This window comes from Belonocnema kinseyi, chromosome 2 (genome assembly GCF_010883055.1).
Source record: "Belonocnema kinseyi isolate 2016_QV_RU_SX_M_011 chromosome 2, B_treatae_v1, whole genome shotgun sequence".
NCBI classification, from domain to species: domain Eukaryota; kingdom Metazoa; phylum Arthropoda; class Insecta; order Hymenoptera; family Cynipidae; genus Belonocnema; species Belonocnema kinseyi.
In genome coordinates this window covers 66,226,966-66,244,651 of record NC_046658.1, presented here as the reverse complement: position 1 = coordinate 66,244,651, position 17,686 = coordinate 66,226,966, and the positions used below count along the sequence as shown (strand labels likewise).

At 32.0% G+C, this 17,686-nt stretch overlaps 1 protein-coding gene across 1 annotated transcript; it reads right to left on the bottom strand.

The window, feature by feature from the left end:
- Positions 1-5,018: 5,018 nt before the first annotated feature.
- LOC117167290 (uncharacterized protein DDB_G0287625-like) lies at positions 5,019-16,970 on the bottom strand. Its single transcript, XM_033352115.1, has 3 exons — positions 16,832-16,970; positions 6,826-7,029; positions 5,019-5,679 (listed from the first exon to the last, which is right to left on the bottom strand). The coding sequence occupies exons 1-3, from the start codon at positions 16,871-16,873 to the stop codon at positions 5,038-5,040; spliced, it is 888 nt and encodes a 295-aa protein (XP_033208006.1). The 5' UTR covers positions 16,874-16,970; the 3' UTR covers positions 5,019-5,037.
- Between the last annotated feature and the right edge of the window lie 716 nt (positions 16,971-17,686).

Below are 17,686 nucleotides of genomic sequence, written 5' to 3'. Positions count from 1 at the left end.
AAATGTAAAAATTTTAGCTATATAAAACAACTACCATTATAGAAATGTCTTAGAAATGATAAATATTGTAAAAAGTGAGGGTGCTGTTAATTTTAGATCCGATACTAAGAATCTCAGTGTGATATACTACGACATTATTGGAAGTTTCCAGAAATTTAAGTAAATTATGAGATTTTGCAATTACCTCAGTTCCTAACCTTTAACTTCCTAGAATAGACCGCTGACATGTGGCCCCACAAAAAACATTTAAGAATTTTAAGATAACTTACAATAATTTCTAATACACAACTTCTTAAGGCATAAAAAATGTAACTCAATAATTGCTTCCAACTTTTGCATGTGAAATTTTTCTCTCTCAAAAAACCTTTTTGGACAGCAATAAAGCAAACAAGCTAGTAAAATTTCTGCTTTTCATTTTGGAGTTCACACATCTTTTCCAACCATTTTTTCCAAAAATCTTAAGTATGGAACATAAAGGAACATTTTTCAATAACTGAAGGTTTTGTAAGCATTTGTAGTTTCATTGCACTAAATATTCTTTAGATCTAGGATAAACTCTACTTTCATTTTATCGTTACACAGGTTTTACAAATCTAAATCATTCAACAATGGACCTATAAATATTTTTTTATATAACAAACTTCTAATTTCATAAGGAATGCGGACTAAATAACTTTTGTGGCCACAAGAATTTTTTTCATAAAATCGAATTTGTCATTTTTCACGATTGAAACAAAGAATACCCATAACGTAACGTGGATCTGAGCAAAATTTGTAAATATAATTGACTGTAGATAACCAGTACATGTATTTTCACAAACAACCTTATACTATCTTACTGACTATTTGCTGCATATCGTATATTTCGAAACCCCCCTTCCTCAGAAGTCATTTTTTGGCTTTTTCCTATCTTGTGCAACCAGCTCTCTAACTGTCTCTTTCTCCCTCTGCCTCCCTTTCACTCAGATATTCCAGCTTCTTCATCCATTCCCACCCCGGACAATTTTTATTCAGAATCTATTTCATTCTCGCTTCTGTACTCTCCCCTGCCCCTTCGTCACCTATACACTTCTCTAACACATGCAACCATGTGTCCTGCTCATACCTCCATGCTCTGCACACATTCTCTTCTTCATTTGTCCAAAACATACATGCTCTTACACCCTCTTCCATTCTGAATCTCACTACTCTATTCCACTCATTACCTGAGCTCCTTTCATGTCCAGAATTTCTCACCTTCCTTATCTCCTATCTTCTTTCTTATCTTAGTATCCACGAATATTACATTTGTCCTCTCTATTAAACCTTCCTCTGATCCTCTCTCTTTCATGGCTGTCCATAACACCCTAATAATTCTATTTTTTCTCTTTATTTTCTTTCATTTCTTAAAATGCTACCTTAAAATCTTCAAATAGTGCCACTGGCTTCCCTTTCTTCCACCCTAGCTTCCTATTGACTAGATAGTTGAGAACGTAGAGGTTATCTGTGATTCCCATCCCTTTTCTCAAACCTGGTTGGTTGTGTAGTATACTTCCCTTTTCTTTCAACTATATTTCCAAGTTCCTGATAAGTACTTCCGCATAAATTTCATATCCCACCTCTATATTTAACACCCTTTTCCCCTCTCATTTCTTAATCAACGATACTGACAGCCCTGTCTTCCATTCCTCCAGCCACCCTTCCCCTTTCCATACCTTATTGCAAATCCTTCAGATCTCTCCTCTCATCCTTAATCCTCGATATTTCAGTGCTTCATTTTCAAAGCTTTCTTCTCCACTTGCCTTGCTCGTTTTCAACCTTGCAATCGCTTCATTCACCTTATTTCAACTAATCTTGTTTACGCTGTTCTCGTCCCCATCTACCACTTTTCTTCCTTCTCCCTTTACCCTATATGACACACCTCCTATCAGCCTCTTAAAGCGCGTCATCCACTCTTTCATTCCTACTTCCTTTTTTATACCCTTAAATTCTTCTCTATCCCTGCTTACCACTTCCCCCCCTTTTTACTACTTTTTCTATCTCTTCCATGTAACTTTATTTCTCCTTCTGTCTTATATTTTTCAGCATTCCTTCGATCTCTCGCTTTCTTCTGTTGATTTATCCTTTTTCCATTTCCCCTATCCTCCATTTCCTCACACTCTTCTGAATGCTGACTTTTTTTCTGCATTCATCGTTTCTATTCTTAAAATTCTCTTAAACTTCCCTCTACTTAACTGCCCATTTTCAATTTCATTTCCCTGTTTTCTTCCCTCTTCCCTTTAACGCGCTTTGGGCCTCCATATCTTATTATTGCGATCACCGGAAATTGTTCTGAGCCTATCAACCAGCCCACTTCCATTATACCCATCAGCTACCTCATTTTTTCTTCTGGCAGAATGCCATTACAAATGAACCATCCCGCCTCTCCCAATAAGTCCAGTAGCCTCCTACCCTCTTATTCTGCCTTCTCTTTTTTAGAGTTTCTCATGAACACCTCCTTTTTTCTAGTCCATACCTCTTATCCTTGTTTCGCGATACGCGCATTCTAATTCCTCCTTATTAGGACCAGCCTCTCCTCTTTTTCCTCTGTCCATCTCTTTATTGCTCTCCATCCTCCCTCTTCTCCTCTTCCTTTACCATTCAGTTCCTTTCTTACCTCTGATACAACGCCACTTATTCCTCTCCCTTTCACGCACTCTTATCTCGCTGCTTGCATTATTCATTGATATGCTTTTCGTTATATTCTTTTCATGAATTTCCACTCCTTCTCATCCACCCACGTCTGACTTATCATTGTCACATCTCACTTCTGCAATTCTTCCCAAAATCCTTTGTCCTTGTTGTTTAATCCTAACTCAATCCAACCTTCCCTTTAGCTGTTCTACTTTATCGTCCCAAATCCATATCTCTGCATTTACCCGTATTCTATCACTTCCAGTCCTTACCATATTATCTTTAATTTTCTCAATCCATGCCTTTCGCTCGATTAGCCACTTTCTTCTCCTCTCCCACCACGTCAGATCGTCTTCGATCCCTGAATTTCTTCCATTGGACAACTTATTCTTCTCCACTCAGTACAAAATTCCTGTACAGGAACCTCAGAAGATCCTGCACATATTTTTGAACACGAACCTGCACACGAACCTGTACAGGTAGTATTGCCTCTTCCTATGCAGGAATTTGACGAAGAAAACTGTACATGATCTTTCAAATGAAACTACAACGACAAAGAAACCTCTGAATGATAATATACAGGTTCCTGTACAGGTTCCTTTGCAAAGAAAATTGAGGCGCAGATTCTTGTACAGTAACGTGTATGGGATTCCTTATAGAAAACCATCAAAGGAACCTTTGGAAAGATCCCTCACAGACACATGTATAGGTTCCTTTACAGAAAGCCATCGCGAAAACTCATGTCACTTACAGGTGTAAAGTTGCCTTCCTTTTTTCCCTTGAAGATTCAACTTACCATCGAGAGAGCCATGCCATCATCTAACCTTCATGGATTTGTTCCTACGTAGGTGTATGTATAGGATCCTGAACATATTCCTGCACATGAACCCATACCTCAATTGGCTCTGTGAAGGAACTTGTCTTGTACAGGATCATTCAAAGGTTAACTCGCATAAAGGTTCACTTTCTCTTTTAGCAGTTTCATTTCCCTTTTCCTATCCACCTCATTCTCTCTCTCTCTCTCTCTGCCTATTCTCTGTGGTATTTAATTTGATACACACCTTCTCTTTCTCTCCTTTCCATAAATCATCTCATTCTTCCCACATTTGTCTCACTTTTCTTACCTCATCTTTTACCTCCTCCCCTTGCCTCTTCCTATAATTCAGTCTTCTCTCTCTGGCGTTGTTTTTTTCGTAACTTTTTTATCCCTAGACTTTTGCATTAATTTTTCAAATGTTTTTATTATATTTTTTTATTATTTATTTTTATCTTCTTTATGTTTTGACTCCGAATTCATTCATTTCGATCTAACTCTTTTTGAATATCCTCGGTTAAAAGCAATGCATACCGAAAAAGCAGATTCGTTGACGACTAAAGCCCGACGCACACGGTGCTTTTTTTCTTGCTGGATTACTTGCTGGATTTGGCTGCTGGTCGCTTTCCAGTCAGATGTGCGTGAAGCTAGACAGGCTGTTCTACAGGCTCCGCTTCAAACGTTGCGTGCTGCTCTGCTCGGTCTCATGCTAACTCTGTTGCTTGCGAGCGGGCACCTGTCACAATGGACGCGGTTGTACAGGCGGCCTTTCGGCGAAGACAGGCAGCCATTACTGTTTTTCTATCAATTGAATTAATAAAACAAAAAGATAAAGGAAAGCGGAAACGCAAAATATGAAATCGGTCTTAGCTGCAACGAAGAAACATGGGAAAAGGTGCTATTTAAAATGTGTCCTGATTACGGATTGTTTTCCTCAAAATCCGGAAGATCCCAGTGCATTCAAAAATTACACACGGATGTAAGAAGATCTTCTAAATAAACTTTTGCAACTTTTATCTCCATACCTAAAAAGACAGGAAACTGTTATCAGAGAATCAATTTCACCCCATGCTTTGCTCCTATACTTTCATATTTTCAAATACTGTGTACAAAAGCAATGAGGATAAATTTGCCATGTGGGATTATAGCAGCTGACAGAATTACGTGAACTTCTCTCCGCTTCTGATGGGCCCTTTGCTTTAGCCAGCGTAAAAACCAGCAGAAAAAATAGCACGCATTCAATCAACGAAATCAAGCCCGGCGCAATTTCATTACTGGCAAAATGTAACCGATTACAAAATTTGTCTCGGGCAAAATTTTCTTGTGGCCAATACTTAACCTTTAATAACTTAAGGCGTTTGATTGACTTCCAGAATATAAATTAATAGAATCATTTCATCTCGCGATTAAGTTGAAGAATGAAGAATATTAATACTTTCACAAATATTAATTTTATTTTCCTTAACAGTTAAAAAAATAATACAGAATACTTTGAATACATAAGAATGACCTGAAAAGGGTTAGCTAAGTTTTATAAATGAACAAATTCATGTTTATTTTTACATTCACATTTATATTTCAAATTCATCCGCAAGTTTTTCTCCGCCTACAGGCAAATTATAATCATCATTTAATGCGCCAAGTGCTGCATCTTCATCGTTGAAAGTAAGATTGTCATTGAAACTTTCATCATTTAAGGCACCATCCCCACCAGCTGCATCATTTAAGGCACTAGGTCCATCATTTTCATCATTTAAAGTTCCAGCTGCATCAATTTCATCATTTAAAGCACCAGGTCCATCATCATTGTCACTCAAAACACTCAGACCTTCATTTTCGTCGTTTAAAGCACCAGCTTCATCGTTGAAGTTAAAATTAGCATTTTCGTTCACATTTGTGTTGGCTGCTTGCGAAACTTTAACAGGTTTAGATCTTATAATGTTTCCATTTTTTGTATTTCTGTCCCAACGACGAGGTTTTTTTCTTATTGGCGCTGCTTCTGGTTCATCCTTATTATCTTCTTTGTTGGAATTATAATTGTTGTTCACATTGCTATTTGAATTCAAAGCACCATTATTGTTGGGGCGTCGTTTTCTGAGACTAAAACTTCGACGACTGTCTTTTAGTGCGTTATCGTCTTCAATTGTTTTAGTGCATTCATCAACTGATTTTCCTAATACCAATGCTTGCAGAACACATTTCCTCTTGGGATTCTGAAATGTAATGATTCTTAAGTAACTCAAGCTTGTGATGTTGGATACTATATGGAAGGATAAAAATTATTCAGATGCTTTATTACGATTTTTCCTCTCCAATTTAAAATTGTGCATTTCACATTCCACAATTTTCTATCCATTCATTAAGAGTTATTTGTTTTTCTCTGGGCAAAACTCAATAAAGTAATTGCGCAAAGTAAAATCCAAAATGTAAAATGTGAGATCAAAGAATCGGCATCGACCCCCAATATTGTAACTAATGAAAATGCTGAAGCTATGTTTCGAAATAGTTAAATAGTGTAAACGCTACAGAAGCAGTTTATAGTTTGAGACATTTTAAGTTATACATAATTCAGTTTCAATGATTATTTTGAAATTGTTTTATTTTTTTAGCCCAACTTAAAAATGGTTAAATTTTAAAGGTTTGAAATTCAATTTTTCAATTTTAACCTCGCAGTTCTTATTATTATATTAAGTGTCGATACAACTTATAATTGGGAATTAATATATGTGTAATTATACTGGATTTGAATTTGAATTTGAGTAACATCCAACGTTGAAAAATAATAATAACTTGTAAGCTTGTCAATTTAAGCTTCAAGTATTTGATTCAACAACTTAAATTCCTTCTGGCACATTTGAGTTTGTATTTTCATTGAAGAATGTAATTTTATTAATTTTGTATTTATAATGTAATAGAGACTAGGGTTTCAGTGCACTGTCCAATAACAAATGAGGATTCGAAACTATTCTCAATTACATTATAAAATGAATATAACTGAAATTACATCAGCTTCAGCAAAATTCTACTTTAGTTTAAAAATAAGAAGGCGGTTAAAATAAATGAGAAGTACGGCAATTTATGAGAGACGCGTCAGACTATTGTTTTCAGTTTTAAGGAATTTCAGGAAGAAATCGTGAAAAAATTAGCTTTGGAATTCGAAATTATATATTTTTAATTTTATTAGATAATTTTAAGCGCATATATTTAAAATCGCTTAATTTATTTGGAATTTTAAAATTGAAAATTATTCATTTTTTACTATTTAAAAAATATTATTCAATCTCATGCACTATATTTTCAATTGTGAACTTAGATGGGGCCAACGCAAAAATTGTGTTTAGTTATTTTGAATATTTTACCATTGATGCCCTTTTTTCTTCCAAAATTGCCTGTTGGTCCTCCTGTTCTAACATTTGGAAAGCTAACATATCGCTAATTCGACGTACATTGCCCATTATCCTACGAAGTAAAACGTTGGTTGGATTTTCGTATCGATCTTTCACCACTCTACCTAGCCTTGCTGGTTGAACGATAGTTTTGGCAGTACATAATTGCACCAGCATCTGCAAATTCAGAAAAACTAGATAAACAAAGACAAATTTAATTTTAATTTTATTCTGGAGCATTATTTTCTCGTTAATCATTTCGCCTAAATTATTCGTTTACATTATTTTTACATTCTCATCAGAGAAGGTATTATATTTGTGTGAAATTTGACTGCCTATCGCGTTTTGGTCAAATGTACACGTTTGGAGACTCTCTGAGCCCGAAAAACAGTTTTTTTTACGACCATATCTGTCTCTCTGTGTGTATGTCTGTCTATGAGCACGATTACTTAAAAAAAATCTATTAGATTAGCCTTTTGTACATTCTTTTCATGTCAGGAACTTTAGGTCAAGTTCGTTTGACAGCTATTTTTGAAAAAAATCCAAAAAGTTAGAGCATTTTGAACATTCTTGAGACCATTTTTTTCAAGATTTAAAAAATCCTGTGTGCGGCTGTTCATAGTTCTGGAAAAGTTGAACAATGTATCTCTAACCAGGGTCGAAATTCGGTCAGATGCCAGAGCTTCACCATCGGCCCAAAGTCGGCCCTGCTATGAGAAACGATCTACGGTAACCAGAGTTGGGCCGACTAAGATGTTTACAAGCTGCCATGGTCGTAACGATGTTGGCGACGGACGTCGCACAGTGGTCTGGAATAGGAATTTACTGTTCATAATCGCCCAAAGGTCGTATTTCTTAACCGACTAGAAAGTATTTTTTAGAAATGCTTAGGAATTAATTTTTAAGAGAATTGTGGTTGGCTTTTTTAAAACTTTTTTCACAGAGCAACAATATATAAACAAATATAGTGACAAAATTGAACATTTTAGCTTTGTGAATTTTTATTTCAAGAAAAAATAGAGATAGAAACTCACCATCAGCCGAAATTATTGCACATGCATTCATAGACCATAATTAATTTTAATAATATTTAACCTAATTATTATAAACAATTTCTATAAAAAAATTCTTTATAAACGCGTTTTTCTCAAAGCTGAATTGATTTTTCTGAACAAAAGTGATTCAGAATTGTCTTTAAAGCCATTTGTATACTTAAAGCTTTATCAAACATAAACAATATAGATTTTTTATAACAATTTAGTTAAACAAGTCTCCTAATCGGCCGTTTTCTCGTAGAAAAAAATGTTTTTTTCTTCAATAATTATTAGAGTGACATTTATTGCGGTGACTAACCAACGAAATTAAATAAAGAATAATTTATATGATTGTAAATTAAATAATATTGGGACATTAAATAATAATTTACGTAATTGTTAATAACAATTTCTGCAGCAAACTGTCCATAGAAACAACGCTGTACTTGAGTTTTTAGAAGTCACCTATCTTTCATTTGTTTTATGCAACTCCCTGAAAAATAAATGAGGAACAAGTGAAAATAAGGTGCAATAACGCTTACTTGCGTATTCAGAAGTCACTTATCTTTCACTTCTTTTGTACGTAACTTCATGAAAAACAAATGAAGAACAAGTGATATGATTTCCTTTTGGCGTCATCTCAAAATATCTCCGGCAGGTTTGTACATTTCAAGTGTTTGTATTATTATTTCTAATAAAAAACGGATACTCTCAAGGTAGGTGAGAAGGTCCTTTGTGATTTTCTTATTGCCAATGAGAGTACTGACGTGCAAGATTTGTTAAGTTTCATGCAAACTGAGTGCAATCTTGATCCTGGGCATATAGAAATAGTAGCTAGTCATTTGAATTTGTATTTTTTACATATATTTCAGAAAAAATGGAAAGAATGTTTAAGTATAAAAAGTCAGTTTGAAAAGAGGTTCGAAAAGTGGCTAAACACTGACTTCGTTGTTACTTTTTCTGGGATAAAATCAAAAGGAGAAAGAAAAAGTTTGGATACCAAATTCTCAGATGCTTCTGCTGCGACAAAGGGACGAAAATTAATGTCTATTGAAGAGAGTTTTACGGCTGCTGAGATACAGGATGCATTTCTGCGAAGTTTACGAAAGAGTGGAAGAAAACAAATTGCAAATGCTATAGTCGTTCTTTTGCATTATGACGATACTGAAAATTTAAAGATTTCAGGTAAATCTGACTTTGAATCATATGTGTCATGCTCTTCAAAAGAAGCTTTAGCTTTAATGCAACAGGTCTGACTATCAAAGTATCAATATAATACTATTCACTTACAGGCCAAAGAAAGAAAGTCTGACATTTATCCTTCATATGTAAATGTATTAGAGATTAAAAAAGATTGTTATCCTTTAATTATTCGAATATCGGAAGAAAGAGCACTATTCAAAGTCTTTTTAAAGATCCGAATTTATGCCTTCCGATTTTAGAGAATAGATTAAAGATCACTTATTTGGACTTTGAAATTAAATATGGCATCGATGGACTGTCAACTGATGCAAAATACAATCAGAAGTTTAATAACAACGATTTGACCGATGACTCTTTTTTCACAGCATCAATGGTGCCAATATGGTTGAGGGTAAAGCACACGGGAGAAACAGTTTGGATGAATCCTCATAGTTCCTCGCCAAAACGTTGTATACCTATCATGATTAAATATGCAAAGGAATTAACAAAATCGGAAATCAAAAATATTAAGACAGAAGTTCAGAAGATTAGACCCACAACAATTACTACGACTAATGGTGTGTATATAGTGACAATAGAAATGAAGCTAACTATGTTGGATGGAAAAGTTTGTACAGCTCTCACTGATACTCCATCATCTTCTACTTTCTACATTTTCAAAGCGACACCATCACAAATGAATGATCTAGAGCGTGTAAAGCAGAAGAAAAAAATTGTATCCAGCTTAGAATTTGGTCTTTCTACTTTGCATGCCTGGGTTAGGTTCATGGAGTGTATACTACATATTGCTTATCGGTTACAAATCTGCAAATGGAGCATATGCAAGAAAGAGGATGAAAAAACGATGAAAAAAGTTAAGAAAAGAATTTGCAACGAATTGCAAAAGAAGAGGGGGTTAGTAATTGATCAACCAAGTCAAGGATCTGGCAACTCTAATTGTGGTAATACGGCTCATAGGTTTTTCTCGATTGTTGATCAAGTATCAGAAATAACTAGAATAAAAAAAGAACTCATTAAAATGTTTAGAAACATACTACAAATGTTAGTAGCAGAAAAATTCCTCCTCTCTTTTTCAACGAGTATGCTTTTAGAACAGCAAAATTGTATGTGAGCTTATATCCATGGTACTGCATGCCTTCTTCAGTTCATAAAATACTGCTACATGGAGGAAAAGTTATGGAGAATTTTATGCTGCCAATTGGCATGTATTCCGAAGAAGCTTCTGAAGCCAGGAACAAGGATATTCAGTACATTCGACAGTTCAACACATGAACAATCTCTCGATTGCATACTATGCACGACCTAATTCACAAACTCCTTGAGTCCTCAGATCTTTTCATTGCGTCCTTGAAGCCTGAATGGGAAAAAGTTGAAGTTGAACTTGATCAAGAACTCGATGAACTAATAGAACAATTCGAATCTAAAAATGATTCGAGTTCTGAATCGTAATTTATTTATTTTAAGTTTTTTATATTAATCTCATTATTATTATAAGTATCAATTTTTTCATTGATTCAATAACACAAATAAGATTATCACAAAAATTATTGAAGGAAAAATAACTTTTTTGTACGACCAACCGCAGATTATCACGCATTGTTTAAAAATTGTTATTAACAATTACGAAAATTATTATTTAATGTCCCATATCCAATTTTGGAATCACTGTTAGTTTATTGTCGGATAATTTCAGTGAAAAACCGTCCTTTTTGCATGTACAAAAAATAAATCATAGTTTTGTTAAATAAATTGTTTATAACAATCATATAAATGATTCTTTATTTAATTTCGTTGGTTAGTCACCGCAATAAATGTCACTCTAATAATTATTGAAGAAAAAACATTTTTTTCTACGATGAAACGGCCGATTAGGAGACTTATTTTACTAAATTGTTATAAACAATCTATATTGTTTATGTTTGATAAAGCTTAAAGTATATAAATGGCTTTAAAGACAATTGTGAATCACTTTTGTTCAGAAAAATCAATTCAGCTATGAGAAAAACTCGTTTATAAAGAATTTGTTTATAGAAATGTTTATAAAAACAATAGTTGTTAACTCATGCTAATTTTTATGTTACAAATTATGACTCTTATGAAAAATATTAGCAACTTGCGTGAAATAAACGATTTTTTCTATGATAAAAAAACACTAATAATAATTTGTTTATAATAATTAAGTTGAATATTATTAAAATTAATTATTTTCTATGAATGCATGTACAATAATTCCGGCTGATAGTGAGTTTCTATCTGTATTTTTTCTTGAGATAAAAATTCACAAAGCTAAAATGGTCAATTTTGTCACTGTGTTTGTTTATATATTGTTGCTCTGTGATAAAAATTAAGAAAAAGCAAACCACAATTCTCTTAAAAATTAATTTCTGAGCATAAAAAAACGATCTTTTCCGTCCACAGATGCCCGAATAATGCGTTTGTTTATTAAATTTCTTTTAAAAAATCATAAAATTTCTCGACTAATCATAAATGTTGCTGAATTTATTGAAAAAATCCCAATGAAAAAGTCTGAAATCGAAAAAAAAAGAATTTTTCCGTCGACAAATGCATCAATAATGGATTTGTTTATTAAATTTGTTTTGGAATTATTATGAAGTTCCTAATTAAAAAGGTCACATCGAAAAAACGAATTTTTATATCCTCAAATGCCTGTTTAACGCACGTTTTAATTATATTTGTTTTAAAAAATCATGAAATCTATCAACTAATTATAAATGTTGCTAAAATTTTTATAAAGTGCCCAATTAAAAGGACTGGCATTGAAAAAAAAGAATCTCACTGTCGATAAATGCCTGAACAATGCAGTTCTTTATAATTTGTTTTTAAAAAAACATAATATTAATCAACAAATTCCTAATCCTCGTGTTTTTATCAAAATTTCTCGCAATATAACTTAAAAAACCTAAAATTATGGAAAATCATAGAAAAAAATCTTCCAACAAATAATTTGTTTATACATTTTTTTAGTATATAATATTGGAATATTTTAAAATAATGTGACACTATAAAACTTAGGCGATTTCAACAATCTTTCTGTTATTGGGGAGCATCGGGAGCGTCAAACTATTTAGCATAGTTTTTGTAAACAAACTTCAAGTGCTTCGATAGCCAAGTGGTTAGAGTACACGGTAAAATACACTAGCCTAGGTAGCTTAGGTAGGGTTCGAATCCTGGGCAAGTAATACTTTTTAAAGCGTTGAAGCGTGCAATTATAAGTGTGAGTAACGGGGTGTGTTAATTATGTATTTAATAATGATAAAAAAAGAAGATTATGTAATAATAATTTAAAAAATAACTTTTTTTAAATTGATTTTTGTCGCAGGTTGAGCAAGCGTCATTTTGAAAATGGCCCATATATGGGACCAAATGTCGGGCTGACATGGAGAAACCAAAGGCGGTTGATCATTTTCATTTAGCTGGTTGGCCCGACCAGTGACGCACAAATTTAGACCGACCGTCCGACGGTTGGTCCGAACGTGGGTAGACGATCAATTCGATCCTGGGCAACCACCTTTGACTGCTCCACGTCGGCCTGACATTTGGTCCCATATATAGGCCATCTATTAGGATGATGCCGGCCCAACCTTCGACATGAATAGTATAAAACAAATAATTTATACTATTAAATTTTTTTAAAATTTAATTAGTGTAATTAGTTAGCTTTAATTTTTAACAACAAAATTTTTAAAAATAAGTTATTTTTGAAATTTTTATTATATAATTTTCATTTCTATCATTATTAAATACGTCACTCGTACTAGGAGTTACTTACACATATAATCGCTCGCTTTCACGCCTTAAAAAATCGCACTGGCCGAGGATTCGACGAACCCAGCCTAAACTACTTGAACTAGTGTATTTTACCGCGTAGTCTAACCACTTCGCTATCGAAGCACTTGAAGTATGGTTACAAAAACTCTGCTAAATGGTTTGACGTTCCCGGTGCTTCTCAAAAACAGAAAGAGTGTTGAAGTCGCCTAATTTTTATAGAGTAAAATTATTGAAGTATGTTCTAATTTTATATAATAATTTTTTTAAATTTATAAACAAATTATTTGTTGAAAGAACTTTTTCTACGATTTCCCATAATGTTACGTTTCTTAAGTTATATTGCGAAATTTTTTGATAAAAACACGATAATTAAAATTTGTTGAGATTATTATTGTTGAAATTACAATAAATTTATTGAAAAAATGCATTGGTTAGGAATTTTTCGATAGAAATTTTTATTTTTATGTCAGTTTTTTGAAATAAGGAACTTTATGATAATTTGAACCCAATTATTAAATTGTTGATTAATTTCATGATTTTTTAAAAACATATTTAATAAACAAATGCATTATGCGGTCATTTATCGGCAGTAACATTCTTTTTTTCAATTAGGAACTTCATGATAATTCATGCAAAATTAATAATTTTTCTTTCAATTTCCTAATTATTCTAAACAGATTTAATAAGCAAATGCATTATTGGGGCATTTGTCAACGGACATTTTTTTCGATTTCAGACTTTTTCACTGGGAACTTCATAATAAATTCAGCAACAATAATGATTAGCTAATATATTTTTAATTGGGAGCTTCATGATAATTTCAGCAAAATTCATAATTAGTTGATACATTCCATGATCTTTTAAACAAATTAAATAGACATATGTATTATTAGGGTATTTAACAACGAAAAAGCTGCTGAAAATGTTGTAAAAGACGAAAAATGCCACATTAATGCATTTGTTTATTAACTTTATTTATAATATCAACAATAATAATTTCACGAAGAAATTTCTTCATCATTATATTGTTCTTGTTTATTATGTATTATTGGAGCATCTTTAACTAATGTTATTGTATAAAACTTAGAGAATTTCAAGACAGAAAAAATGACAAATTTTTCATCATATTTATTTATTTATAAAAACATTGAAAGCTTGATTTCAAATATAAAAAAGGATTTTTAAAATTCTAATTTTAAAATGTATAGGTTAATCACTTAAAAGAATATTATTAGATAGGAAATTTAAAATAATTTCATTTCGACATTTTTAATTATGATATTGTATCACAAATTAAAAGAATTTAATTTTTTTTCAGATTTGAAATTCAAGTTTATAATTCAAAAGACGCACGGGTCAACTCTTTCGGGCCGACTGCACTTTCAAGGTTTTTTTGTAACAATTAGCCAAAGTTTATCCGAATTTCTGCTCATAATCGAGTCAAGGTTTGACCGACCGTCGACTTTTATGTTAAAAATGATACTGTTTTTCAAAAAATTCATCTTTTTGGTTTTAAAGTTCAACAGTTTAGTGAAAGATTACACTGTTTGGTTTAAATTTTGTAGTGTCCATTGTATAAGTTAAAAATAAAAGTATTTGGTAGAAAATTCATGTATTTTTTTGAAAAGTCGCCTCTTTGGATAGAAAAATATTATTTTTTGTTGATTATAATTTACAATTATATTGTAAATTTTTTTGTGTTACAATTATTGTTTGGTGTAAAGAATCATAAACAAATACATGAAAAAAATTATTATAAATAAGAGCGCTAACGGTAAATAATCCCAAAAATTCGACCGAAAAAATTAATTATTTTTAATTAATTATCAATTTATTGTTAATTAATGATTGATTAACAATTATTTAATAATGAATTAATTTCCATTACTTATTTATTAATTATTAAATCATTAACTTTTCGTTATGTAGGAACAAATCTCCTTGCTTCGAACTATTTTTTCTGATAATTAATTTTTATACCGAAAATTAATTTTATTGTCAAATAAATAGCAATATATCACTTTTAAATATTTTCGTTTAATTTAAAGTCAATAAAAATGATTTTAATATCAACATGCCTTATATATTATTATTGCAACATATTGTAAATACACGTATGTATGTATTTATATGAATATAGATAGTACAAAGCATGTTAGATTGTCTATTATCCAAAAAGAACTCGAGTAAATATTCTCACATTATAATATGCAGTAAATTTTAATGAATGATCACATTATTATTTTATAAATTGTAATAATTTTAAATATTTAAAAATAGTTATTCAATATTATTTTAGTTAATTTTGAATATTAGTTCCAATAATTTTACATCTGATACTTCTAAATAGAATTTTAAATTATCGTAGAGTTCTTAGAGTAATCAAATCGGGCTTAAAATTTTGTAGAGATTATAAGAGATGTAAATGAGAACTTGAAAATGCTGCAAAATTTTTGAAGAGACTCAAAGAGGATTCAAATTGTACTAAATAAGACCTAAAGGAATAAAACAAGGATGACGAGCATTAAGGAGATTGAAAAAATAATTCATTCAGCATGGAGAATATAAAAAGGACCTATATTTCGACTCGGGCAGAGTTATAGCATTTTCAAAATTCAAAAAATCAAAGGAAAATTAAAATTGTATGCCGAACAACACATGACATAAAAAAATTCACCAGGAGCAAGACGTTCATTTTTGAAAGCCCTACAAGATTGCACAAAAAATAATAACAAAATTTCATTTTTTATTCGAACTATGTAAGATGCGAAAAAACATTAGAAAAAACTGTGAACTAAAAAATGATCTACAAATTTCTTGTTAATCACTTTTTTATAGGAAGCGTGTTTTTTATTTTATCCATATAAAACAACATTGATAATAAAAAGAATTAAGTTTTTGATAAACGACACAAGCTAAGAAAAAAATTGACAAAATATATTTACCTAAACAAGAAATAATAATGTGTTGAAATTCGTTTTTTGATAGGATAGGTAGTTTTTATTTTAATCGTGAAAAATAACATTAAAAATAAAAACATTCAATTTGAGGAAAAACGACACAATGCACGAAAAAAATTTATAACAAAAGTTGTTTATCCGAAGAAGGTCTATACATTTGTTCTCAAGCTCTTTTTTTATGGAACACGTAGTTGTTTTCAATCGTAAAAAAAAAAAATAAAAAATAAATTAAATTTTTGGAGCAAAGATAACAAAATGTGAAAAGCCAAAAGTTGCATTAACAATCCATCATGAACATAGTAGTACATTATTTTGCAATATCTGAATAAGCAATCCCAGGCCGAGGAAGACAAATAAATGTAATATACACTTGATATACAAGTGTTGAATATAATGGAGAAATGGTCACATTTTCCACAAAATCGAGTGTGAAGCACAAAATACGTGATGAGAATATATTCGTTAAAGCCAAAGGAGCTTTAACAGAAGAGAATTAACAATCACTACAATCACAATTGTCGTCACTTTGACTTTAAATGTTAAAATGTCTTTGCACAAACATGGGCTAAATGCTAAAACCGAACGCGTGGTGGGAGGTAAATACATAATCGAGCGCGTGGCGCGAGATAAATATGTTACTGAGCGCGAATCACGGGAACCAACAATCGCACCCTGGGCGCGCTCATATTTGCAAGCGAAGCGAGCCGCGCGCGATGAAAATTTTCCCGCGCAGCAGGTTGATTTTTTTTCTTCGATTTTTACACCCTTTCAGTATTTCTTTTTCCTAAATGTTTTTATTTACATACCCTCTATAAATAAAGCAGATCATAGAAGTACGTGGACTTTCATATGCTTTTGGAATACAATATTAATATAATGCGTAAAAATATGAAGTAGTTGGTTATGCTATGCATTTAGATATTTTATAATCCAAAAATGTAGTATTTTTCAAGAAGTAGAGTTTCTCAATCAAATAATTGAAAATCTAATTACCGATAAACCGACTAGAGTAGAAAATATCCAGGGCCCAGCCATGATTCTTCTTGATCGGAATACACTTTTCGTTTACCTTTCATGAAGGAACCAAGTTATTAATATAGCGTTTCAAGTCTACACGCTAAGATTAAATCGATATACGAGTTTCTGCAATTCCAATTATGTTTTGGTAAGAAGTGGCTGAGTATTAACATGATAAAAGAAATTTAATTTTAATTTCTATTACGGGGTGCCCAAACGACTTGCAGCATAGAAGCTAGAATCATAAAAATTTTATATGAAATACTCTAATCAAGTGTGTAAACACGGAGAATACGTAAATTTTTATCAGCTTTATTTATTATTTCTTATCAGTTTTTATTCCACCTGGCTCTTATTGTGATTGAATCTTGACCTGTCCTATCTTCTCTTCCTTAATTATATTCTGATTTTTACAATTTATATGATCAGTAATTTCAGACTCTTATTGTTTAGTCTGTGGCTTGATTTTTCATTAATTATTATTGGTAATGTAAAATTATTGTGCAGTCTTGTTACACTTATTTAAATAGTAGATTTCTTTTCTTTATTTTTTTACTCACTTACCTGTACATAATTTTTGGATATGCACGCAGAAAATCCACCCTTGCAAAGTAATAAGTATCACCTATGCCTTCAATCAATTTTTCAGTAGAAGCGCTTGCGTTTGCTTGGAATTTTAGACAAGGGGAAGGAAAAACGCAGAAACCCTTTCACAAGTGCAGCTGATTAATGATAGTCAAGTTCACCCATCCGACCGCTAACCGCGCCAGTTCGTACTTCACGTCCTAGGCTCTAGGATTCGAGAATCAATGCGTAGCCACTGCACTCTGT